This window comes from Giraffa tippelskirchi, chromosome 4 (assembly GCF_054371585.1).
Source record: "Giraffa tippelskirchi isolate mGirTip1 chromosome 4, T2T-mGirTip1v1.2.pri, whole genome shotgun sequence".
Lineage (NCBI taxonomy): Eukaryota > Metazoa > Chordata > Mammalia > Artiodactyla > Giraffidae > Giraffa > Giraffa tippelskirchi.
The window spans coordinates 143,017,119-143,044,150 of NC_137278.1; the positions used below are offsets into that span (position 1 = coordinate 143,017,119).

General features: G+C 40.7%; 2 protein-coding genes across 5 annotated transcripts in view; both read left to right on the top strand.

The window, feature by feature from the left end:
* PTPRR (protein tyrosine phosphatase receptor type R) overlaps positions 1–22,923 on the top strand; it is a 268,297-nt gene extending 245,374 nt beyond the window's left edge. For all 4 annotated transcript variants that reach the window (XM_081589650.1, XM_081589651.1, XM_081589653.1 and 1 more), the window contains 2 exons: positions 329–442; positions 21,740–22,923. In XM_081589650.1, the coding sequence (XP_081445776.1) occupies positions 329–442; positions 21,740–21,833 (208 nt within the window). In that variant the 3' untranslated portion in view covers positions 21,834–22,923. The remainder of the gene's footprint in view (positions 1–328; positions 443–21,739) is intronic.
* Positions 22,924–23,418: 495 nt separating this feature from the next.
* The window catches only part of PTPRB (protein tyrosine phosphatase receptor type B), a 120,441-nt gene continuing 116,827 nt past the window's right edge, over positions 23,419–27,032 (top strand). Inside the window, exons 1-2 of the mRNA XM_081589647.1 lie at positions 23,419–23,653; positions 24,888–25,283. Coding sequence (XP_081445773.1) covers positions 23,599–23,653; positions 24,888–25,283 — 451 coding nt within the window. The 5' untranslated portion in view covers positions 23,419–23,598. The remainder of the gene's footprint in view (positions 23,654–24,887; positions 25,284–27,032) is intronic.

Below are 27,032 nucleotides of genomic sequence, written 5' to 3' on the forward strand. Positions count from 1 at the left end.
ATGTAGGTCTTTCCCCTCCTTGCTACTGCCCATACCTCACTGAATTTCAGGCCTTAATTCTTCTTTGTAGAACAGCTGGTACCTTTTTCACTATTCTTTCCACCCACCACCTCCCTCCATCCCATTCATCCTACTTCTTAGACCTAAAAGGAAGAATTCTGTTGCAGCTCTTAGCAGAGGGCCAGGTTTGTACACTCAGTACACGGGAGCTGCTGCTGTTATCATAATTGTTATTATTGATCCTAATGGTTGTTTTCCATGTTAAAAGAATATATTTTATCTCTGCTATTTTCCCTGCACCTTTTAATTCATTGTCTGTTCTTTTCAGTGCAGGGATAGGCAGGACGGGGTGTTTTATCGCTACATCCATTGGCTGTCGACAGTTGAGAGAAGAAGGAGTTGTGGATGCGCTGAGCATCGTCTGCCAGCTGCGTGTGGACAGGTGAGTGTTGGCAGCATGCAACAAGAGACACTTCAGAGCAGCAGCAGCATCATAACCTGATTTAACCACACTCCTGACTCTATAAATATTTGTGTAAAATGCTTAAGAATGTACAGTATATTAAAAAGTCATCAAAGAAAGTGTTATTTGTAACACTGACCCTCAGGAACCCAAAACCAAGAGCTTGTGCTTAACCCTCCTTGTCTCTGATGCAGGTTGTTTATAGTGGTAGCTCTTAGAGTTCTACCTCTGTTCCTTCACAGGGACTTTGCATTTTCATTTGAATTCACTGAGTCCTTCACTGTAGGATCTTGCTCCTTTAGAATGAGGCATATGCCATACTACCAAGAGTCATCTTTTTTCTCCACTCATCCTTTTTTAATTGTGAAAATGCACATGGCAAAATTTACTATCTTAACCATTTTTAATAGTACAGTTCAGAGTGTTAAGTATATTCATATTGTTGTGCAACCAATCTCCAAACTCTTTTCATCTTGCAAAGCTCTGTACCCATTTTCTTGGCAACTACCATTCACCTTCTGACTCTTTGAATTTGACTACTCTAGGGGCTTCATATAAGTGGAATCATACGGTATTTGTGTGTTTGTTACTGGCTTATTTCACTTAGCATGGTATCTCCAAGATTCATCTATATTGTAGCATGTGTCATAATTTCCTTCCTTTTTAAGGCTGAATAATATTCCACTGTATGTATATACCATATTTTGTTTATCCAGCCATCTGTTGATGGACTCTTAAGTTGCTGCCACCTTTTGGCTGCTGTGAATAATGCTGCTATGAACATGGGTGTACAAATAGCTACTTGAGATTCTTTAGGGTATATACTCATAAATGAGATGGCTAGAGCATACAGTAATATTTTTAATTTTTCAAGGAATGCCACACTGGTTTCCATAGCAGCTGCACCATTTACATTCTCATCAACAGTATACAGGGACTCCAACTTGTTTGTTTGTTTGTTGTTTTGTAGTAGTAGTCATCCTAATGGGAGTGTGGTGAAAGAGTCATTTTCAGGTATAGATGGTTTGATAACCTTTGTGATGATCTCTGTTTATGCACTGAAAACAGAACAAACAAGCAATTTCTTTTCTTGCTTGCTCCAAAACTAAACCTGGGGAAATGAACAGTTGAGTGAATGACAGGTGAGTGACAGAGGAAGTGAACAGATGCTCACTGAAAACAGGCACAAAGAGGAAGATGCTTGCAATCACATGAGCAGAGGACCTGCTTGCTCTGCAGTTCACTGTGCTCTTGTGGGAGAAGAGTTGTCCCAAAAGCTCAGCTGTGGGTTCTCTTCATTCATATGGCAAGTGTGTATCAACCACCTTCTAACTGCAAGATGTTGTTCTGGATGCTGCAAGTACTGAAACAACATGAGTGAGATTCTGCTCTCCTAGAGTTTACATGCTAACAGTGAGAGAGAAGAGATAATAAACAGCAAAGAAATAAACAGGATAACTTCAGACAGATAAATGCTGTGAGGTAATAAAACATGAAAGTCACAGAAGCTGAGCCTCCTAGAATTTAGCCCTATGACCTAGAGTTTCCTAAAAGTGAAACCACAAAAGTCACATTTTAAGAGTCACACAATAAATATTTATTGAGCTGCTACTCTGTACTAGGTCCTGCAATTTCAATACAGACAAAAGAATTATTCTGAAAATTCAATGAGAAAATAGATATAAAGGCACATAGGAAGCCTTCCAATAAATGTTCACTTTGTTACTGTCATCTTCATTATTACTAAAATCATCAGTAAAGCCTCTTTGATCTCTAAAAATTAAACATTCAAATTCCCTTTTGGGATGAGGTTTTCCCTCCTCGTCGCTATCCTTCTTTCTTTCCTTTCAAATAATCATTTCTCCATCTTTGTATCTTCCCTCTGTTTTTCTCTTAACTCTGACTGGCTTATTAGAGACTGTTACCCATGGTGATTACAATTATGGACTCTGTAAACAGACTGCCTGATTTTGCATCCCGGCTCCCACCATTGCCTGGTTGTGTGGCCTTGGGCAAGTTACAGGACTTCTCCTTGCCTTGATTTTCTCATCTGGAAAATGGAAGTAATAATAATAACTAATTCCTATTTTTTTTATAAGGATTAAGAGGTAATCTGTAAAGTGTCTGGCACATAAGCATGTAACCAAGGTTAGCCACAGTTATTATCGATAGATATAGCAGGAACCTGAGCATGCATCTGTAAAATGGAAATAATAATATATACCCCACAGGGTTATGGTAACAGTAAGGTGAGATTACACCTGTGATGTACTAAGTAGAACACTTAGTCTAGGTTTCTTTCTTTTTTGAATTCTTACTGAATTTGTTACAATATTGTTTCTGTTATTTATGTGCTGGTTTTTTGGCTGTGAGGCATGTGGGATCTTAACTCCCTGACCAGGGATCGAACCCACACACCCTGCATTGGAAGGTGAAGTCTTAACCAGCAGACCACCAGGGAAGTCCCCCAGTCAGGTTTCTTACCCTCTCTCTACTCTCTTCCCCACTTCTGCCTTTCCATGTGTGCTAAGTTGCTTCAGTCGTGTCCGACTCTTTGTGGCCCCATGGACTGTAGCCCACCAGGCTCCTCTGTCCATGGGATTCAGGCAAGAATACTGGATTGAGTTGCCATGCCCTCCTCCAGGAGATCTTCCCAACGCAGAGATAGAACCCGAGTCTCTTGTCTCCTGCATTGGCAGGCAGGTTCTTTACCACTAGCGCCACCTGGGAAGCCCCACGTGTAACTGCTTCTAAAAATGTTTTTGTGCGTAAGATCAGCTCCAATTCTCTGTCCCCTCCTCTTATATTTACTGTCTCAGTTTCCTGAAACCGCCTTGTTTCTATCCACTACTACCCACCCCAACTGGAATAGAATTCATTTGCTTCACTTCAGACTCTGGGACCTACCTTCACCAAGAACAGGGACCCTACATTAGAGAGTGAGGGACAGCACCCACTCAGCCTTGAGCTGCTCCTGCGGTGACCTTAATCTCTTCTGCTTTCTGCTTCTGTAAACAAGGCTCCTTCATGGGACCCACAGATCCCTAGGGACTCCAGTTCATATCCGTGCACGCTCTTTCTTGTAAGACCCTGATGCTGGGTAAGATTGAGGGCAGGAGGAGAAGGGGAGGATAGAGGATGAGATGGTTGGATAGCATCACTGACTCAATGGACATGAGTTTGGGTGGACTCAGGGAGCTGGTGTTGGACAGGGAGGCCTAGAGTGCTGCAGCTCATGGGTTGCAAAGAGTCAGACATGATTGAGCGACTGAACTGTACTGAACTGAATGCCGGAACTCCGTGAATGCCTAATTCGCAGATCTAAATGGACTCCAAGTTGATGTACAACGCTTGATCTGACTCTGTTTGAAACAACACCTTGAAAAAAAGGGGCTTGGTTTGTTCATTGTTTAGGCTCTTGTGCCGCTTAGATCTTGTCTATTCACCCACCCCTATATCCTTCCTCCCCTATCTGCTACTATAGCCTGACATCCACCTTGGTCTCTAATTCCCAGTCACTTTACTCTGTCAAGTCTACCAAATTGTCCTCTAACTTCGAAGAAAATCACAAATACATTTTTTAAACCATATCACAATGCCTCCTCTCGTCAACTCCTTCCTTCCTAAAGCAAATAGGCAGAACATTTAGCCTTGGCCTGCCATCAATACCAAGGTCTTCCCACAAGGCTTGTCATTTTGCTCTGGATAGGAGTTTCAAAACATTCCACTTCTCTGCTGACCTAAACTCTATAGGTTCCCTACCCCCTGGATTTGAATTACTGCCAATACATATCTCGAAATCATGCTAACTGATTTATTTATCGAGATCCATTCTACATAAATACTAAGCAGCTGCTTCTGTTGTCTATGAAGCAGAACATCTCCTTGAAATTTTCCTTGGAAAGTCTTCTCTTTGCCTTCCTTTCTTCGCAGGATTAACATTAGTTGGTTCAGTCACTCAGTCCTGTCCAACTCTTTGCGACCTCATGAATGCCAGGCTTCCCTGTCCATCACCAACTCCCGGAGCTTGCCCAAACTCCTGTCCATTGAGTTGGCGAAGACATCCAACCATCTCATCCTCTGTTGTTCCCTTCTCTTCTTGCTTTCAATTTTTTGCCAGCATCAGGGCCTTTTCCCGTGAGTCAGTTCTTCACATCAGGTAGCCAAAGTATTGGAGCTTCAGTCTCACCATCAGTCCTTCCAATGAATATTCAGGACTGATCTCCTTTAGGATGGACTGGTTGGATCTCCTTAGAGTTCAAGGGACTCTCAAAGTCTCCTCCAACAGCATAGTTCAAAAGCATCAATTCTTCAGTGCTCAGCCTTCTTTATAGTCCAACTCTCACATCCATACATGACTACTGGAAAAACCATAGCTTTGACTAGATGGACCTTTGTTGGCCGAGTAATGTCTCTGCTTTTTAACATGCTGTCTAGGTTTGTCATAGCTTTTCTTCCAAGGAACAAGCGTCTTTTAATTTCATAGCTGCAATCACCATCTGCAGTGATTTTGGAGCCCAAGAAAATGAAGTCCTCACTGTTTCCATTGTTTTCCCATCTATTTACCATGAAGTGATGGGACCAGATGTCCCGATATTACTTTTTTGAATGTTGAGTTTTAAGCCAGTTTTTTCATTCTCCTTTCACTTTCATCAGGACTTCCCTGGTGGCTCAGACAGTAAAGTGTCTGCCCACAATGCAGGAGACCTGGGTTCAATCCCTGGGTCGGGAGGATCCCCTGGAGAAGGAAATGGCAACCTACTCCAGTACTCTTGCCTGGAAAATCCCATGGACGGAGGATTCTGGTAGGCTACAGTCCATGGGGTTGAAAAGAGTTGGACACGACTGAGCAACTTCACTTTCACTTTCATCACGAGGCTGTTTAGTTCCTCTTCACTTTCTGCCATAAGGGTGGTATCATCTGCATATCTAAGGTTATTGATATTTCTCCCAGCAATCTTGATTCCAGCTTGTGCTTCATCCAGCCCAGCATTTCACATGATGTACTCTGCATATAAGTTAAATAAGCAGGGTGACAATATATAAGCTTGACATACTCCTTTTCCAATTTGGAACCAGTCTGTTGTTCCATGTCCAGTTCTAACTGTTGCTTCTTGACCTGCATACAGGTTTCTCAGGAGGCAAGTAAGGTAGTCAGATATTCCCATCTCCTGAAGAATTTTTTACAGTTCGTTGTGATCCACACAATCAAAGGCTTTAGTGAAGTCAATGAAGCAGAAGTAGATGTTTTTCTGGAATTCTCTTACTTTTTCTATGATTCATTGAATGTTGGCAATTTGATCTCTGGTTCTCTGCCTTTTCTAAATCCAGCTTGAACATCTGGAAGTTCTCGGATTCACATACTGTTGAAGCCTAGCTTGGAGAATTTTGAGCATTACTTTGCTAGCATGTGAAAAATTTTAGCATTACTTTGCTAGCATGTGAAATGAGTACAATTTGCACTTCCTTAGTTATTATAAAAAGCAAAACGGAAAACCTCACTCCCTTCTTTGACCCCATCCAACTTCTTCCAGTACTTCTTGTGTCTTGCTTCATTATTTCATCCATTTATTGTCATATTTCATTTTCAAAATTCCCAATTTGTAGGTGACTGCTGCTGTTGACCATGTTTTAACTTATGCCGGTAAATGGAAAACTGGCTTTAGAAAATCTGAATGTCTGCCCTCCTGCTCTTGCAGCTTATTGTTCTTCATCAGTTCTTCAAACCTGTCTGCAATCCTGGTCTCTGTGGTCATCCTTACCTTCAGTTTTGGATGAGTCTTCAGACATTCCCAAATGTGCTATTAATTACAGAGATTTATTTAAGCATGGCCATTCCACCATGGTCTTCAAAGCACATCTCATTTAACTCCAAAAATGAACCCAAGAGTCAGAAAAGAGATATTCTTTAGCCTCATTTTTTAAAAGTAAGTAAACAAACAATTCAAGATATCAAATATCTTGTCTGATAACATTTAGCTAAGAAAACTGGAAAAGTAGACCTCTTTGGCATCTGGGACTTCTGATTTCTAACTCAAGGTATGACTCTTGATTAAAAATAAATAAGTTTTTGGAATATGTTTATTGCAAAATTGCTAGACAAAAACATAGCTCTTTGAAAATTCTTTGTCAATGAAAAATGCAGTGACACCACAATTTTTAAAACAATGGTTAACCTGAAGGACAGCTGTTTCATGAATAGAGTGATATTGTCAACAATTGTCTTAAGAATATAATTTGAGGAACATAGAGATGCTGTTGCCTCATTTCAAAATATCTATCTATAAAGGGTGCCTAAAATATCTCTGTGTGGTGAGTGTCTGCTGCTGCTGCTAAGTTGCTTCAGTTGTGTCCGACTCTGTGCGACCCCATAGACGGCAGCCCATCAGGCTCCCCCATCCCTGGGATTCTCCAGGCAAGAACACTGGAGTGGGTTGCCATTTCCTTCTCCAATGCATGAAAGTGAAAAGTGAAAGTGAAGTCACTCAGTCATGTTCGACTCTTCGAGACCCCATGGACTGCGGCCTACCAGGCTCCTCTGTCCATGGGATTTTCCAGGCAAGAGTACTGGAGTGGGGTGCCATCGCCTTCTCTGGTGGCAAGTGTCTAAAACACTACTATTAGAGAGCTAATCTTCTTGTTTAAAGACCTATTCTTTTAAAGTTTTTTGAGCCTAGAGTTGAGAGGTGAGAAGTGTGTATGTCTTAGTCACTCAGTCATGTTCAACTCTCTGAGACCCCATGGACTATAGCCCGCCAGCCTCCTCTGTCCATGGGATTCTCCAGACAAGAATACTGAAGTGAGTATCCATTCCCTTCTCCAAGGGATATTCCCAATCCAAGGATTGAACCTGTGTCTCCTGCATTGCAGGCAGATTCTTTACTGTCTGAGCCACCAGGGGAACGCCTACATCTTCCTGGCTATTAACACATTAAACAGGGTGACCTAGCCTTTTCCGGCTGAGGGTATGTTAGCTAGAGAGTGTAAGTCCACACATCAGCAAGGCATTCAGAACTGAGGTTTTGATGAAGGAGAATTGAAGAGAGGGCTCCAGAAGAGGTTCTGACATTGAGGAGACTGCCAGACAGCTTTGTGCACAGCGAAGGTGAGAGGCAGAAGATACCTCTGGCAAGATCAGCTACCTGATTTGCAGGGACCAGTAAAAATGAAAATGTGGAGCCCCATTTTAAAAAATAATTAACTCTTTCAAGATGGTGACAACAGAGCATGAAACCAATACAGGGTCTTCTTCAGCACAGGGAGAGAGGCTGGTGTGACTGAGCAAGTCAAACTGATGGAGTTGTCCCTGTCAAGGGATACTTCAGGGTGGGTGTTTGTAAGTGTGTGTGAATCCTGTGTGCTGTGGAACAGTCACCCAAGATCTCTCCTCCGAGCAGTCCCCCTGAATCACACATGCGTTCACGTATTTGACAAAGGTTTACTGAACATTACTACTGAACATGCATCAGGTGCCTGGGGAGCATGCGTGCATGCTGAGTCACCTCGGTTGTGTCCAACTCTTTGTGACCCTGTGAACTGTAGCCCACCAGGCTCCACTTGCCTGTCCATGGGATTCTCCCAGCAAAAATACTGGAGTGGGTTGCCATTTCCTTCTCCAGGAGATCTTCCCCACCCAGGGGTCAAATCTGTATCTCTTACATCTCCTGCATTGGCAGATGGATTCTTTACCACTAGCACCACCTGGGAAGCCCCCACTTTGAGTAGAGCAAAATGGATTTCTTAACAGACTTTTCCAGACTGTTTCTCATATGTTTCAAACCTTTTAGGTAAAGGTTTTTAAAGCTTATTTATTTATTTATTTTATTTTTGGCTGTACTTGGTCTTCATTGCTGCTCCAGGACTCTCTCTAGTTGTGGTGCTTGGGCTTCTCATTGTGGTGACTTCTCTTCGTGCAGAGCACAGGCATTAGGTGTGCAGACTTGAGTAGCTGCGGCATGCAGGCTCAGTAATTGTGGTACACAGGCTTCATTGCCCCGAGGCATGTGGAATCTTTCTGGACCAGAGATCGAACCATGTCCCCTGTATTGGCAAGCAGATTCTTAACCACTGGACTACCAGGGAAGTCCCTCAGGACACATTTTAATGATTAGTTAAACTCTGAGAACCTGCTACATGTCAGATTAGCTACAGTACGGATTAGCCTATACTCAGGCAAAAAAAAAAAAAAAAATTAAAAAGTTTCTCAATTTTGAGAAAAAAATCTGTATGCTATGTTTCTTAGAACTTGTCTCCACCTGGATAGTCACAAAAAGTATTAAAGTGTTAAAGGATACGAAGCATCGCCCAGCATGGTAATCCGCTTCACTTACTTGAAGCACTCTTTCACATTTATTTGACCACATAACACTTTCCTCCGAGACTATCTAAATGAAAGGGAAAGAAGTTATAAAATAATAAATATAAGCTGTTCTTTCCAAAGCTTGGTGCCAAAGAGAAAACTAGAGATGGCAGAGGATCGTGAGCCTGGGAGGAGACCATTAAAAAGGTGAAAGGAAAGGGCAGGACTGACTAATTGGAGCGTCTAGCTTAGTATAATAAGGGCTATGAAAGATGGAGTCAATATATCATAAGGCTAATATTTTGAACTCTTTAGAGTTCAAGCTCCACCAGATTTTTCCTATCCTCTCATACCTTTTTAAACAACAGCCTCTATCCACTAGTGATCCAAAGTTGGACACTACATCTTCTTTACAGATTATCCCCCACCACTTTTACCTGCCTCCTCTGAGAAGTCCAAGGCCTGGCTAACAGCAAAGAAAAAAAGTGATTTGGATACTGGAAATGGATTACATGACTGATAAATCAAGAATCTGAGCATCGAGTAGAATCAAAAACCTAATCAAGAGAAAACAAAAAGCAAATGACAATGCTGGATCATTGTTATTCAACATAACATAAACAGGCAATTTGTACTCAGATCACAAGTCTGCATTTTAGCAACAAATTCAAATGGTCTGATTTAGAGATGAGTGTGTTATGCTGAATGGATGCTTCCATTGTAACAACAATGACGAAGCCATTTGGTGGATTCCTCATTCTCTGGCAAGACATTATTTTTATTGGCTTTTGGGCAACATCTATTAATAGATGCTATAGTTCTCCCTGAAGTTTCATGAGTCTGTGATTCTCCTATTAATAATACTTTTGAGCATATTTTGAACTAAAATAGGATTTCTGTTTTTCCAAATGAGAGTTCAAATTCAGTGCTGGGCACCCACAGGTGTTTTATTTAGAAGTGCATTCATGAAAAAAAAAAAGTGCATTCATGGATCATTCCTTCATTGCCACTGTGTTCATTTTTAATTAAAAGATGAAGTCAGTAACAGGCAATTGGGACAGAGCACTGGCTGGTGCATCTCAGGGCTTCTCAGGTAGCACAGTGGTAAAGAATCTGCCTGCCAGTGCAGGAAGAAACAAGAGACAGGGGTTCCATCCCTGATTTGGGAAGATCCCCCGCAGTAGGAAGTGGCAACCCGCTCTAGTAATCTTGCCTGGGAAATTCCAAGGACAGGAGAGGCTAATGGGCTACAGTCCGCAGGGTTGCAAAGAGTCAGGCACAACTGAGGGACTGAGCATGTGTGTGCGCGCGCACACACACACATACACATACACACCAGTGAGACTGGGAAGCAGGCAACAACTAGAGAAAGCGGTGGCAGGGATCGCTGGAGCAGATGTCAAGGACCCTGAAGCTTGTCCTAGCTCTGCCCCTAAATTCCTGTGTGACCACTTGTCACTCTAGGCCTCTGAGTCTCCATATGTAGGAGAAGTGGTACTTATCAGAGGTCTCCAACCTGTTTCTGGTCCGAAGATCTCTTTTTAAGAGTAGAATATTTCCTGGACCTCAACCTGATGGTTATACTTTGCATCCCATAGTGCTTGTAAATGATCCTGTTTTATTACTTAGAAAGCCCTTATTATCTTATTTAAATATCCCTAAATTGTTGTGATGATACTACCACCTAATTAAGAATTCCAGTTGGTATTAAAGCTAAACCAACCAGATTTCACCATATTTAGAGCCTGCTATAAGAGATTCATTTAGGCTTCCCTGGTAGCTCAGCTGGTAAAGAATCCTCCTGCAATGCAAGAGACCCCAGTTCAGTTCCTGGGTTGGGAAGATTCCCTGGCAAAGAGATAGGCTACCCACTCCAGTATTCTTGGACTTCCCTTGTGGCTCAGCTGGTAAAGAATTTGCCTGCAATGCAGGAGACCTGGGTTCTATTCCTGGGGCGGGAAGATCCTGTGGAGAAGGGAGGAGCTGCCCACTCCAGTATTCTGGACTGGAGAATTCCATGGACTATATAGTCCATGGGGTCACAAAGAGTCAGATACGACTGAGCGGCTTTCACTTCATACGATGTTTTTCTGGTGTGAGATAGTGATGAAGGTCGTTTACACATTGAGTATGAAAGATACTTGTCCTTTAAAAGAAATAATAATATATAGTAATAAAATGGCCCAGGATACTCAGAGACTGCCTCATATGCATATGGAGAATGATTAAGGAGCCATATGTGACCATCAAAAGACATCTAGGCAGGGAGGGAAGGAATGTGCTCCATTGCAGGCTGACGTCAGGCAATTTTTTCCTCATTATATTTCTTTTCATCCCACTTGGCACCTCTGAACTCTGGAAGAACTTGAAAACAGAGTTTGGGAAGTGAAACACATAAAATAATTTGTGATCCCAAAGCCTTTTTTTTTTCTTCTCCCCCCTCCCCCCCTTTTTTCCTTCCCCGGAAACAGGAAACAATCTGTCTAATCCTCCCTTTTGAGAGTCAATAGTGAAATCTGCAGTTGTCTTTGTACATCCTTACCTTGGGGACCTTAAATTGGAATGACATCCAAAGTCCTTACTTGTGGCTTCCCAGACAGGATAGAAAAATGCTTCCAGTGTGCGTCATATCATTGTTTAAATGTTTTGATTAATCACTTTAGTTTGATGGGTTTTTTTAAACTATAACAACCTAAGAGGAGGAATACATATGCCATCAGTTTTCTTAGCTAACATGTGTCCCCAGAAAATTCTCTGTTTCCAAAACTTGGTTAAAATAATTCCAAAGCTAAAATTTCCACCTCTTGGTATATTTTTTATTAACTTTTGTCTTGCATTGAGCCATATCCTTTTGCAGTCCTGACTCATCACAGAGATCCCCTTAATTAGTGAATTTCAACAATCTCATTGGAAGATCGGGAATTCAACACTTTAGTTTACTTATTTTAAGAATACTTGATGATAAAGCTTAGAAATTGGTTTGGATTTCCTTGACATCATAGTTCCTAGGCCGTAACAAGATGTTCTCTTGTAAAACAGATTATGCTAACCGAATCTTCCAAGTGGTTATCAGGACAACCTTTTCATTCTTCTCAGCTAGGATTCAATTGAGTGTTAACCTGGATGTTCAGAAGAAAATTGACCAGCTTTAAGGAAAAAAAAAATATGGGGAACTCAAGATCTGCTAGGGCATTAAATTATCATTTGACTTGTGTTGGCTTTTATGCCCTACAAATACTCTGTAGAGAAAATGTCCACATTCAAAATACCTGGTGAGAATCAATCAAAACATTAAGTTTACATTCTCAGTCCTTGAAATGACATGATGTTTAGACATGGAGAAAACATCTGTCCAAGATACCCCAAGTTCAGCTCCAAACGTTAGCTGTGTTTGACTCATGCCCAAGCTGTCGGAGCTTTACCCAGGAGGCACATTATCATCCACACCTTTTGTTCTAAATTTACTGTACCAAACTTTACCAAAAGAATTCCAGATTTGAAAATAATAAAAAGCCAAGGAGCGTCAGTTCCATTGTTAGCCCAGGAATGAGTCACCGCTGCAGAATTTCTTCTGTCTACTGATTAGACCGGATACGCGCTGGGCGGTGCAGCAGGAAAGGCTTGTTGCTCTTTGTATGTGTGAGTTAATAGTCACAAAAGGTCACAATTTTAACATGTTAAAAACCAAACCTCTCTCCTGGGCATCTGGCAGGGTTTTTTTTTTTTCAACACACCCTCCCAGGAGCAAAGGGGAAAAAAAATATAGTTTTTTCCTTTCTAACCTGAGATTACTCTCTGCTGACATGGCTACGTGCTTTTGTGCATGCAGACCAAGATGACATGGATTTTTGTGTTTGGCGGGGCTGATGTGACTTGAGCTATCTGACATTTCTGAAAGGACAGTTGGCCTGATTTCTTTCTGGCCTGGCCAAGCACAATGTTCATATTCTGTGGCCACAAAGAAATTAGAGCCTTGCACCCAACACCATTTTTGCAATAGAAGAAGTGACTTTCTTCCAAAGCGTGAAATGGGGCATAATTAGGGTGAAAAGATAGTTTGTCTAAACCAATGCACTTCTGAGGGTGAAAAGGAGGCTTTATTAATAATTAGACAAGGACAGCAGGAGTAAAGCGGGTCTGTCCCAAGCAAACCAGGCACATGATCACCCTTAGGGTTTGTGTTAACCAAGCATTTACCAAAAGAATAAGAAATAGAATATGTGACATTTATCTAATACTCGCTAGGTGACAGCCACTGTGTCCACTAAAAAATATAGTCACAACCTGAAAGTAGAGAGTTATTTTATTTGGTGGGAATGTTTAGGACTCCCAGCGCCCCAGAGACAGCATCTCAGTAGCTCTGAGAAAACTGTTCCAAGGTGGTGGAAGGGGGAGTCAGGCTATATACAAGTTTACAACAAAGGGAGCAAGTGGTCCAAACATCAAAGATCAGATATCAAGTTAAGGAATTTAGCAATCTATGTATGAGAAGATGCAAGCCTCTGCTGCTAAGTTACTTCAGTCATGTCTGACTCTTTGTGACCCTGGGGACCGTAACCCACCAGGCTCCTCTGTCCATGGGATTCTCCAGGTAAGAATACTGGAGTGGGTTGCCATGCCCTCCAGTGGATCTTCCTGACCCAGGGATAGAACCCACATCTCTTACACCTACCTGCAAGCCTCTGGGCTCACTGAATTCATTCCTTTCTTATGCACCTCAGCTATCTGGGGCCAAACCCTGTTTCCTTGTTCATCTTAAGGAGTGGTAGATAGCTGCTTCTTGCATTCCCCCCAGCTCCTCAGTGGGGCAGGGAGCGAGGTGGGGGGGATTTGCTAGGTCACAGTTTTAGGAGCCCTCATTCACATTTGGCTTCCTTGGTGGCTCAAAAGGTAAAGAATCTGGTTCAATCCCTGGTTTGGGAAGATCTCTGGAGAAGGGAATGCAAGCTACTCCGGTATTCTGGCCTGGAAAATTCCATGGACAGAGGAGCCTGGTGGACTACAGTCCATGAGGTCGACTAACACTTTCACTTTGATTCACATTTGGAGGCCAGAAATTGCTGTTGGCTCTGATCTTTCTTGTTTATTGATATGGCAGGAGATATTTTCATTTCACAACTGTGCTAAGCATTCTATGGATTATCTCATTTAAACCTGGCAAATTTTGAAGCCTATTAGGTAAACACTCTTTGCCAGGCCGGTGGTTTTTAAACTTTTGTGGGGGGGGGGACAAAACATTGGGAAGACAAAATCTTCCAGAAAACACTGATATGGAAAACCGTAACAATAATGTTAAAAAGAAAAGAAGAAAGAGTAAAGAGAAATGCCTTGGTCAAAACTGGGATTAGGAACCAGTCTAAGGACACCCTCCTTCCCCACACAGACACTGTGGTAGAACCCTGGGTTCCTGGGAATTCTGTGAATAGCCTTTGGCTAGACGTTGACAGGCTCTGACTCATTTGATCCTCACAATCTTGATGAGGTTTGTCATTAACGTCACTTTACAGGTCAGGATAATTCAGCTGGGATAGAATAAGTGATTTGTTCAAAAGCCTGTAGCTGGTAGGTTCAAAAGCAAGGATTCAAACTTGAATCTGTCTGACTCCAAGCTTCCTTCTTTTCACTAGGTCATCTACCTCCACTGTAGGTGACTCTTCACTAGTAGGTTCATATTTAAAAACATATCTGAATTTTTCCATCTAGGCTTACCCACTCCAGTACTCTTGCTGGAAAAATCCCATGGACGGACTGGGTGGGCTACAGTCCAAAGGATCACAAAGAATTGGACATGACTGAGCAAATAAGCACATCTAGGCTTGCCCAGCCTGAGCAGTATGGCAGAGCAGTCTTCTGCCAGATGTGCTCTTAGTTCTGTAAGGTCCTCTGAGGACTCATTCCAGAGCCTGCCATCCAGCCCTGTTTGACCAGATAGCACCAAAGAATAGCTAACACTATGGTATTGCAAGTGTTTAGCTGTGTAGTAATAAATATTTTTAAATGGAGTATTCATTTATAGCTCACGACAGTGCTGTAAAGCAGGTATGGTTAGATGAATACATCATCATTTTGCAGAAGAGAAAAACAGCATGGCAAAGATTATATAATAAGGGTAAAGCAGCTAATAAGTGGTGGAGACACAATTTGTCTTGACAGCAGTGTATGATGTCTTTTTACCTCTTAACACTCTTTGGTCCCTACTGGTAATGAACCTGATCCTTTGACAGCTCAAGTTTTTTCAAACTCACAATGACTCTCATGGTTAACTGGGTTGCCTTGCCCTGCTTTTATATGGACTTACTCATTTTTGATAATCTAATTCCCATTTGGCAACAAGTATTGTACCTTAATGTATTATACCCCCAGGAAAAGATTTGTATCTAAACAGGATTCTCCAAGGAGAGATAGTGCTTTAAATACAGTATGTTGGGTAATGGTGCTGATTTTGGCATGCTGCCTGACTGATGACAGCCTTTCTCTACTGAAGCATCATCTTAACTCTTAAAATCTTAAGCTTGGTTAAGTTTTTAACTATGATCTGTTGGAGATAAAGGATTATTTAGTGCCTTGATAATTGAGTTGGCTTATGCCTTTTATGTGGTGTTGGAGAAGACTCTTGAGAGTCCCTTGGACTGCAAGGAGATTCAACCAGTCCATCCTAAAGGAACTCAGTCCTGAATATTCATTGGAAGGACTGATGCTGAAGCTGAAACTCCAATACTTTGGCCACCTGATGCAAAGAACCGACTCACTGGAAAAGACCCTGATGCTGGGAAAGATTGCAGGCGGGAGGAGAAGGGCACAACAGAGGATGGGATGGTTGGATGGCATCACCAACACGATGGACATGAGTTTGAGTAGGCTCCAGGAGTTGGTGGTAGACAGGGAAGCCTGGTGTGCTGCAGTCCATGGGGTCACAGAATCAGACATGACTGAGCGACTGAACTGACTGATGCCTTTTAAAGTAATAAAAAGAGAATTCCTGATTCTTACCTTTAAAGACCAGCTTGCTCAGAAACTTTACATCAGTAATATAGATCCAGACCTCAGCAAGTCCTTGGAGCCCTGTCTGACCCGAAAGGTACCTGCAATCCGAGTCAGAGTTCTCCTGGAGGCTGAATTAGTACGGGGCTCTCTTGAGGGTTCATGATTAATCTTGCTATGTTCATTTAGTCCATAAATATATTTTGTTTTAGGTACTACATTAGCTTCTTGAGTATTTTTCACTATGGTCCCCCTATAAGAGACTGTATTTGTCCCATAACAGGATAAATAAAATCTGCAGGCTAAATTATTAGAATTTAAGTTCTTACAAAGATCAGCAGTGTTCTACATACCAATATATGTAATTGGAAATAATATTTTAAAAGATGATTGTAATGAGTTCCTAATTTTGAGTCAACTTCCAGTTAATGCATTCTGTGATGCCCTTTCCCTTCTTGTAGCCTAGAGCTTGTATGTTTTCATACTACATGAGACAGCCTGGCCTCAGTAACCTCCTTAACAATTATTTACTTCAGACTGGTAAATGTTTTCCACTTTTGCAAATACACATAAACTGTAACATCATGCCTGTTCTTAAAGGACTTAAACCTAGTTAGAAATAATTTTGAAATGGAATTAGACAGTATATCACATGATATCAAATTACTTGTAGTCAAGACCCTGTCTTAGCCCTGTCTTCTTCTACTCCTTTATAAATGACAGATAAAAGGACACAGGCATGCTTGTTAACTATCTGGGAGACACCAATCTGGGGGTGAAAAATAAAGGCTAATATACTGAATGATAGAAATAGTGATGTCAGTAAATAAGAACTTTGTGCTGAAACCAACAAGTTGAATAGGAATAAACAGAAAGTTCTGCACTTAGTTTGAAAAAAATAAGCACAGAATGGAAGAGAGCTGTGATTTTCACATTCAAAAACAATCCTGTGGACTCTTTCTTTAACCCAAACCTTCACTCAATATCCTAAAATACTTGCCGAGCACCAGGCATTCGGTAGGCACTGCAGGATCTTTCCACCCACTGCACCTGCAAAAGCAGACTCTTTGGCTTATAACATGCAGCTAGAGAGGGAAATATTCCCACTGACATGATCTCCTCAGGAGTAGACACAACACTCTAAGAAGGTCATACTTGATAAAACAGCCTATAGAAAGAGGAGGCTAGACTGGGGAGTGACAGGGAAACCAGGCTGCATAGAAATATTGAGTGACCACAGGATGTTTAGTCTAGAGAAGAAAAGATTATGGGACTTTGATGGTTGTTTTCCAACACTTAGACAGCTATTGTGTGACTCTTAAGAGGAACCTTAAGGCTTTTAGGGTTATTTCAGTTTGACCAATGGGGAGGGTGAAAGTTAAAGAGGAGCAGATTCATTCTGACGTCTTCAAAAGTTTTCCTGCCAACCTTGGCAAAGGCTAACTACCCCCCGGCAGAAACTAGCTGACCGTCTACCGTGTAGAACTCTCCCTCCTAGAAAGGCAACGTTTTGTTGGCAGTTGGAATGCGTGACCTCTGAGGATCCCTCAGATGCCGAATCTTTCCCTTTTATTTTTCAAAACAAGTGAGAAGTAACCTCACTTTTCATACACCTCCCTTAAGCCTTGATATCCACAAGAGTTTTGCTAGCCTGCAACTAGTGAGTTTGTTTCTGCATCTTGTCCACCTTCACTGGCAGAAACAACATGTGACTTAGTTAACAGAATGTCGTAGTAGGTATACTCCAAGCATTAAAACTACACTGCTGACCTTTCTGGGGTAAGATGGTGATTGAACCTGGACTGCACCTTCATTCATTCAACAGTTGGACATGTAAATACCAATGTTCACCAGGACATATAAGAAGGGGAAAATCTGGTCTCAAAGTGAAGCAAATGGTGAGAGGAAATTCACAGACAAGAGTCCAGGAGACTGAGCACTTGTAAGGCTCCACAGACTGCCTGCAGCTTAAGGAGGGAGCCTAGTGAGCTGTGCAGATGCCAAAGGAAGGGAGGTACCTCTCAGCTCCCTAGAGCGGCCTCAATATTTCCTGTGGCTGGCTCTCCCAAGCCTCACAGTCAAAGCCAGCATCTTCCGGACACCTGCTGTTTTTAGGTGTGCCCAGATGTCATCATCCAGCTGAGAAAAGTCATCACCTCAGCTGGCCACTCCTGTTGTCGACTTAGGATCAAGGAACACTTTGACCAGAGAGCTGCCTTTAGTACAACAAAATGTGCAGTTCTATAAAAAAGGAACGATGATATATTTCTGCCAATAAGTTGCAGTCACCAAAAAAATCATGTATTTGCCTCTCTATTACCAAGTACATCATTTGGGCATCCCATTGACCTGTTTAGTGTAGTTCTGAAGGATGAAGTGTTTCCAACTTAACACCACTGTTTAAGAGGATGAAATCTTACTGCTTTGATACCTTGTAAGCTTATATTTATATATAAGGGCAAAGGCTAATAGAGTTTTGCCAAGAGAACGCACTGGTAATAACAAACACCCTATTCCAACAACACAAGAGAAGACTCTACACGTGGACATCACCAGATGGTCAACACCGAAATCAGATTGATTATATTCTTTGCAGCCAAAGATGGAGAAGCTCTATACAGTCAGCAAAAACAAGACCGGGAGCAGACTGTGGCTCAGATCATGAACTGCTTATTACCAAATTCAGACTTAAATTGAAGAAAGTAGGGAAAACCACTAGACCATTCAGGTATGACCTAGATCAAATCCCTTATGAGTATACAGTAGAAGTGACAAATAGATTTAAGGGGCTAGATCTGATAGACAGAGTGCCTGATGAACTACGGACAGAGGTTCGTGACGTTGTAGAGCAGACAGGGATCAAGACCATCCCCATGGAAAAGAAATGCAAAAAAGCAAAATGGCTGTCTGAGGAGGCCTTACAGATAGCTGGGAAGAGAAGAGAAGTGAAAAGCAAAGGAGAAAAGGAAAGATATTCCCATCTGAATGCAGAGTTCCAAAGAATAGCAAGGAGAGATAAGAAAGCCTTCCTCAGTGATCAGTGCAAAGAAATAGAGGAAAACAACAGATTGGGAAAGACTAGAAATCTCTTCAAGAAAATTAGAGATACCAAAGGAACATTTCATGCAAAGATAGGCTCGATAAAGGACAGAAATGGTATGGACCTAACAGAAGCAGAAGATGTCGAGAAGAGGTGGCAAGAATACACAGAAGAACTGTACAAAAAAGATCTTCACGACCCAGATAATCACGATGGTGTGATCACTCACCTAGGGCCAGACATCCTGGAATGTGAAGTCAAGTGGGCCTTAGAAAGCATCACTACGAACAAAGCTAGTGGAGGTGATGGAATTCCAGTTGAGCTATTTCAAATCCTCAGAGGTGATGCTGTGAAAAGTGCTGCACTCAATATGCCAGCAAATTTGGAAAACTCAGCAATGGCCACAAGACTGGAAAAGGTCAGTTTTCGTTCCAATCCCAAAGAAAGGCAATGCCAAAGAACGCTCAAACTGCCACACAATTGCACTCATCTCACATGCTAGTAAAGTAATGCTCAAAATTCTCCAAGCCAGGCTTCAGCAATACGTGAACCGTGAACTTCCAGATGTTCAAGCTGGTTTTAGAAAAGGCAGAGGAACCAGAGATCAAATTGCCAATATCCGCTGGATCATCGAAAAAGCAAGAGAGTTCCAGGAAAACATCTATTTCTGCTTTATTGACTATGCCAAAGCCTTTGACTGTGTGGATCACAATAAACTGTGGAAAATTCTGAAAGAGATGGGAATACCAGACCATCTGACCTGTCTCTTGAGAAACCTGTATGCAGGTCAGGAAGCAGCAGTTAGAACTGGACATGGAACAACAGACTGGCTCCAAATAGGAAAAGAAGTACGTCAAGGCTGTATATTGTCACCCTGCTTATTTAACTTATATGCAGAGCACATCATGAGAAACGCTGGGCTGGAAGAAACACAAGCTGGAATCAAGATTGCCAGGAGAGATATCAATAACCTCAGATATGTAGATGACACCACCCTTATGACAGAAAGTGAAGAAGAACTAAAGAGCCTCTTGATGAAAGTGAAAGAGGAGAGTGAAAAAGTTGGCTTAAAGCTCAACGTTCAGAAAACTAAGATCATGGCATCTGGTCCCATCACTTCATGGGAAATAGATGGGGAAACAGTGGAAGCAGTGTCAGACTTTATTTTTTTGGGCTCCAAAATCACTGCTGATGGTGATTGCAGCCATGAAATTAAAAGACGCTTACTCCTTGGAAGGAAGGTTATGGCCAACCTAGATAGCATATTTAAAAGCAGAGACATTACTTTGCCAACAAAAGTCTGTCTAGTCAAGGCTATGGTTTTTCCAGTGGTCATGTATGGATGTGAGAGTTGGACGGTGAAGAAAGCTGAGTGCCACAGAATTGATGCTTTTGAACTGTGGTGTTGGAGAAGACTCTTGAGAGTCCCTTGGACTGCAAGGAGATCCAATCAATCCATCCTAAAAGAGATCAATCCTGGGTATTCATTGGAAGGACTGATGTTGAAGCTGAAACTCCAATACTTTGGCCACCTCATGTGAAGAGTTGACTCATTGGAAAAGACCCTAATGCTGAGTAGGATTGGGGGCAGGAGGAGAAGGGGATGACAGAGGATGAGATGGTTGAATGGCATCATCAACTCGATGGACATGGGTTTGGGTAGACTCTGGGAGTTGGTGATGGACAGAGAGGCCTGGCGTGCTGCAGTCATGGGGTCGCAAAGAGTCAGACACGACTGAGCGACTGAACTGAACTGATGCTTGTATTTAATAGAAGTGGGCAAGTAAACCTAGATATAAGCCCAATTTTAGTTATTACCATTAAATAGAAGTCACGTTATAGTGAGGCAATATATCTCATTTCTAAAGTTGAAGTGCTGAAAGTCCTAAAAACAATTATTTTGAATGGCAGCAACAACCACTAGGAAGAACTAATAAGTTTACAATTGGTTGTAGTATTGGTTATAGAGTTATGAAGACTTTATGAGACTTCACATAGTTACTAATAGGGATGCAGTTACTCAGTGAGCAGGAAAAATAACATTTATACAACTGTAGTAGCTTTGCTAGGTAAAGGAACCATTATCAAAAAAAATTCAATATACCTCCTTTATGTATAAACGTATAATGAGCAGTATTATTACTTCTCATGAAGTTAGGTACCTTCCACTAATCTAAAACATATGGTACACGGAATAACTAGTGATGATAGCGACATTAACTAAGGAGGGAAAAGCAAGAAGCAATTCTCTTTTTCCAACTCATTGAAGGATCTCCTGCTACTGTGTTTAAATACCCAGCACACCACACCCAAAAGTTGTTCCCCCATAACATACTCAAGTAAACCATTGCAAGGTAGTTCTTTTAACTTTTAGAAAGAGCAACATTTTACAGTTGAGTTTTGTTTAGTAAACCTACATCAATCAAATCCAAGTGCATAAATCCATATAACATAAGAAGAATGATAAGGCACCCTAGAAGTAATACTAACACTCCAAATAGAAGTGAATTTACTTAACTCTAGCAATAATCCTGTGAGAATAATCCCGTTATTCTCCTACTTTAATAGCAGATGAAACTGAGACAAAAGCATTTTAAGGAACTTGCCCAAGATCAATTTGCCCTTGCTAAGGCTAGGCATCGGAGGGATTTGAACTCAGACAGTCTGGTTCCAAAGTCCAAGTACTTAACCATAAGGCTGTGCTGCCTCCCCAATAATGATGTTGGTTAAATTAATCAAATGCCTACTGTGTAGCAGACACTGTGTTAATCCCTTCATATATATTAGTATATTAAAATCACCTATCAGGTCATCTGGACATAGGAAAGAGGGACAACAAAAGAATTACCATGCCAACTGTTCTGTCTTTGGCACAGCACCTTCACTTCAGTGTGGTCTCTGCATTACTTGAGATGGTGGGATGTTAGCAATAAGTTATATTATCTCTTCCTTGCAGGGGTGGAATGGTCCAAACCAGTGAGCAGTATGAATTTGTGCATCACGCTCTGTGCCTGTACGAGAGCAGACTTTCAGCAGAAACTGTCCAGTGATTCTCTGAAGACTTACCAGACCTTTGATCTCTAGGGGTGATTAGCTGATTACCCACTCAAGGCTTCTGGAAGGAGCTTCCTGCAGTGGAAGGGAAGAGAAGCCATGAAGCCAAGTAGGGGCATGGATTGTGGAAGATGGCAACATATTCAAGTCCTCCAGCCTCTTGTGTATATGAATGCACTTGTAAGCATCCCCTAAATTATTTTGAGGGTCCTCTACTGATGGAGGTATGGTCGATTTCTCACTCCGCTAAGGAGGAATTTGTTTTGTCTGTATTGACTATCTGCCACACAGAATATATGTATGAAATATATGTCATCAGATGATACCTTGAAGAGCTGCTGAAGAAATTATTATTGTGTGTTTAGATGCTTTAATGTTTGCAAAATCTGTCTTGTGAATGGACTGTCAGTTGTTAAACTGTTCCTGTTTTAAGTGCTAATTCCTTCTGTTACCAGAATCTTGCCGCTAAAGTTGCAAGTGATTGATGATGGATTTTTAACAAATAAGTCTGTGTTTTTGAAAAAAAAATCAAAAGCAGTAACTATTTTATATGGAAATGTGTCTTGAAAATATTATCTATTAAATGTGTACTTATCAGTACCTCCTATCAAACAATTACAGAGCACAATGCTTGTCATTGGGTATATATGTATTTACTCTCCACTATTGAGCATAGAGGTGGTTTCTGCTCCAGAATTCTATCCACTGTATTTCTACATTGTGAGTCATTTTACTTTCAAAGGGAAAAACAAATTTGTAGCAACTATGATGTATTAAGAATTTTAAATACTTGTCTCTCTTTTACTAAGAAAGAATTTTTGAATATAATGTCTACCTGAAATCTCTCTCCTAGTAAAAGACAGATGCCTTTGAAATTGATGTAACCTGTCCCATTTCCAGTGGTTCTTTAAAAGGATGCTGCCATGGATATCCTTAAATCTCTGAAACGATTTAATCCTCAAGAGACAAAGTTAAAAAAAAAAATCTACACTCAGCAAACACTAGATGTTCTGCTCACATATGAATTTTTAATGCAGCTGTGTTGACTTTGTTTCCTACTGCCAATAAACTACTCTTAATACTAAATGTTGAGTAAGGCATGTACTTCTTTTTCTTATCTGGAGAGAGACCATTATCTTTTGGGGAAAGCCTGAAGTCAACAGTGTGACGGGTGTAATTTTAGTCTGCCTCTCCCCAGTAGAGATGACGATTTCAAAATGTAGTATTGTCATCACTTGAGTGATAATGATCTAGAAGCATCATCATTATGTGGTTTTCCTCGATAGACTTCCAGCTACCATTATACACACAGTACATGTTTATGTCTTCATATCACTTGTCATAGGCCCTCATAAATTACATGGTTGGTGTTTGTTTGGCAGAATCACATCACCTGAAGAGATGTAATGCTGTAGCAACATTGAATTACCTAAAATTACAATTCTTTTCTTCCCTCTTGAGCTTAGTCGTGTGGCAAAGGGATGGTAGAAGAAAACTTACACATTTTATTCTGCTCCTGGGGGTTGGAATTTTTTTGACATTAAAAAAAGAGAGAAGTAATCATAATCCCTTCTTTCTAAGGAAACAGACAAAAGGACAACTGGTGTAAAACTTCCCCCAAACAATTCAATAGGAGGAAGTGCTCGTCACTGACTTTTCCCCCCACCATGAAGGCACATTTCCTTCCTAGTCTTTGCTTCTCTTATCTGGGAGAATTTTTTTTTTCCCCCAAGCAAAGCATGAACAGTCGTTAAGTGGAAAATGGAGGCTGAATTTTACATGGCGATTCTTACCTGCTTCATCTTCGTGAACTCAGGTGAGTGGGTCTGCCTCAAGTTTCCTGAGGCATTTCGTCAGTAGCCAGCAGAGGAGTCTCTGTCCTTTGAAAATTATGTGAAACAAAGCGGAAAGGGAGCCAGGTCTCCATGGCAGTTTAGCCAGAGACGATGAGGAGGGGGAATAAAAGGAGTCTGTGATGCCCACACTGTTGAGATTTCTCCCCAGAAGGAAATAAATGGTCTCCTCTGGTGTCCTCCAAATGCCTCAGGCAGCTCCTGAAATGGCATCTGAACAGCAGAGACTAAAGCAACCCCAAGGTGGGGAAAACGTATTATTATGTAACTGTCTGTGGCATCTTTCTGCTTTTTCTCTGTCAAGTTATAGTTTGGTTTCCTTTGTGTTAAAGAAAGAAAATATAAGAAATATAATTAAAGGGAGTTGAGGAACTGTGGTGGGTTTTATTTGGAAGTTGTTATTTGGAACGTCTGAATATTTTCATGAAATAGCTGAGAAAATTAAGTAAAAGCACCTTGAAGATGGTTTCTGAGCCTGAATATTTCACTTTCTAATCTAATGTTTAACAATTCAGTTTTCTTTCTATTAGCATTTGAGGGAAGACTGTAGATACTGTCACAAAATAGAAAAATACTTCTCTATAGTATAATAAAAATCTAATTTGTGATAATCAATACTTTAATTGGTTACTGTTAGCTAGGAGACTGTGCTTAGAAGAATGGAAAATTTTGTTTTATTTTGGGATAAACATACCTAATTTTCAAAAATTGTGTTCAAACTCATCCATTTGTATACAAACACTTATTGCAATGGTAACTTAAGAATTGGAAAATGTAGTGTTTCTTTAGAGTGGAGAATGGGGGTGAGGTGGAAGGAGTGAAATGGTTAAAATGGGAATTGGATTTTATATAACTTTAGCATATTAAATATTGGGGCTAAAATATCTCACCGTATTCTTTGGTTGGTTTAGTTTCTTTTCCAAGCTTCCTTTCATTATTTCAATGGGGGTGTATTTTCTTCACTAAACCATGTGAAAGGAAAAGAAAAGAAGCTAAATGTGACATTTTCGCATTGTCTGTTTTGGGATTTTTAAATCACATGTGTTGAATCTGGAACTATTCGCTTAAAATGTTAGCAATTGCAAAAGATAAGTAAACCTTGTATTTTGACCAGGCTGATTTGTGGGTGGGTTGCTTTGTTTTCTGGTGGGCTTTATGGTTTGTTGCATAGCACTTGATGAGCTTCTCATCTTCCAGAGGGGTTTCAGATTGTCCATGTCCAGAAACAACAGTGTCTTTTCAAAAATGAGAGAGTGGTCATGGACTTGTGCAATAGGACAAACCAGAACCAGCAGTGGATGTGGACTGAGGATGGAAAGCTCCTTCATGTTAAATCTTCTCTGTGCATGAGCATCTCCAATTCCTCTGGCGGCCCTGGCCGAGCCGCCATCTTTGCCCCCTGCTCCCAGGCTCCTCGATGGACTTGCTATGAGAAGGAAGGGTTCCTTGAGGTGGAAAATGCCTCTCTCTTTCTCAAGAAACAAGGCTTCAGGGTAGTGGTCAAGAAGGGCAGGAAGTACCTCCATAGCTGGATGAAAATAGATGTCAACGAGGAGGGAAAACCAATCAATGAAAGCCTCTGCTCTAAAAAAGGTGAGTTCTTCCTTTCAGAATTGATTTTGAAAGTTCTGTTAAATATCTTGCTGTTTTGCATTCAAGGGAAGTCCACATGCCCCAACAAAATTCCAATGGAAGATTCATAAGCTAATGGAACTGGATTGTGTGGTACACACCAACTTGGAAAACTTCATTATCTTCATTAAAATAAGCTCAACTTACATTTTTCTGTCTATCTCTCATGCTTCATTCATTTTTTTTCTTGCTTCTTTTATTAATTCAACAAATATTTCTTGAGCTTCTCTTTTGTGTCAAACATTAAGTACTTTGGCTAAATACTACTAGATGTGGCAATGTAAATCTGTGTATAGCATACACATGTAATGATTAAAGGCAATGATAAGGAAATTAATAATTTTGCTGATGTAGACACTTCTGTTCTCTGATTATGAGGAGCTATTAGAACATCAAAATGGTGCTTGATAAGACTGGGAAGATAATAAGTTACGCTTTTGCAATTCTCTTGTACTAATGTTTATGGGTAGATTTTTTTTGAAGGTAGTATCTTTGAAATGTTAAGAACCAATGTGCAGCCACAGAATTTTATAATTTGTTGATCATTGATGAATATAACCTAGATGATGGACATATAAAAACTTGTGTACACATGCATAAATTTCTGGTACAACATATAGTTCAGTCCTAGACTAGGAATTTTTATTTGTCGATACAGCTTAATTTTCTATTTTACTTAATCATCTTATGCTTATTTACTCCTTTATTAGAGGTTTGCTTTAGGAAGTCATGAAGGATAAAAGAATTGCTACATACTAGCTATAAATAACTGGAGAATTATCTAGAAATGAAGCCCTTCCTTAAGATTAAAATTTGTCAAAGTAAGGTGAATTGTCCCAAGTAATTAAATAGCAGAGGTATAGATTAGAACCCATGTTTATTTTTTTTTTACTTTTTTTGTATTAGAGTATAGCCAATTAAAAAACAGCATTGTGATAGTTTCGGCAGAACAACTAAAGGGACTCAGCCATAGATACACATGTATCCATTCTCCCCCAAACTCCCCTCCACCCAGACTGCCACATAACATTGAGCAGAGTTCCACATGCTATATAGTACGACTTTGTTGAGAACCCAAGTGTCTTGATTCCTTGCCCAATATATGTTCCATTTTATAGTAGTTTCCACATGCTTATCCATAGGATTCTTGCCCAGTTGGCTACATTCAGAATCACCTGGTGGAGAGAAGGAATAAAATGAGTCATTGCCATCATTTCTTCCTTTACTGTTGTTTACAAGATTTGAGTCCAAGAAATCTATATTTAGGCGTGATACTGGATGCTTTTTAAAAAGTTCCCCAAATAATTTTGATTCATAGCCTCATTTCAGGATCAGCATCCACTGTACATTTAAATCTTTTTATTAGGTCTTGATTTTTGAGACTTACATGAGTTTTTTCACCACACTGATCTTTGAACAGTTTTAAGTCACTCATTCAGTTGATAAATTAAACATCTAAGTAGGTGCCAATTAAATGGGCTCTTCTAAAGCACAAGAAGAGTCTCTGTTCTTTAAAAACTTCTGATGTGAGAAGATAAAAAATATAAAATTTAATTATGAAATTCAACTTTATCAGGGAGAATACATCACATAGCACCATCCATACAGTTCCTTTCCTGTAGTTCATCTAGCTAGGCCTGTCCTAAACAACACAGGAACACTGTAAATATTTCAGTTGTATGGTGTATGGTTATACCCAAGCAGTGAGAT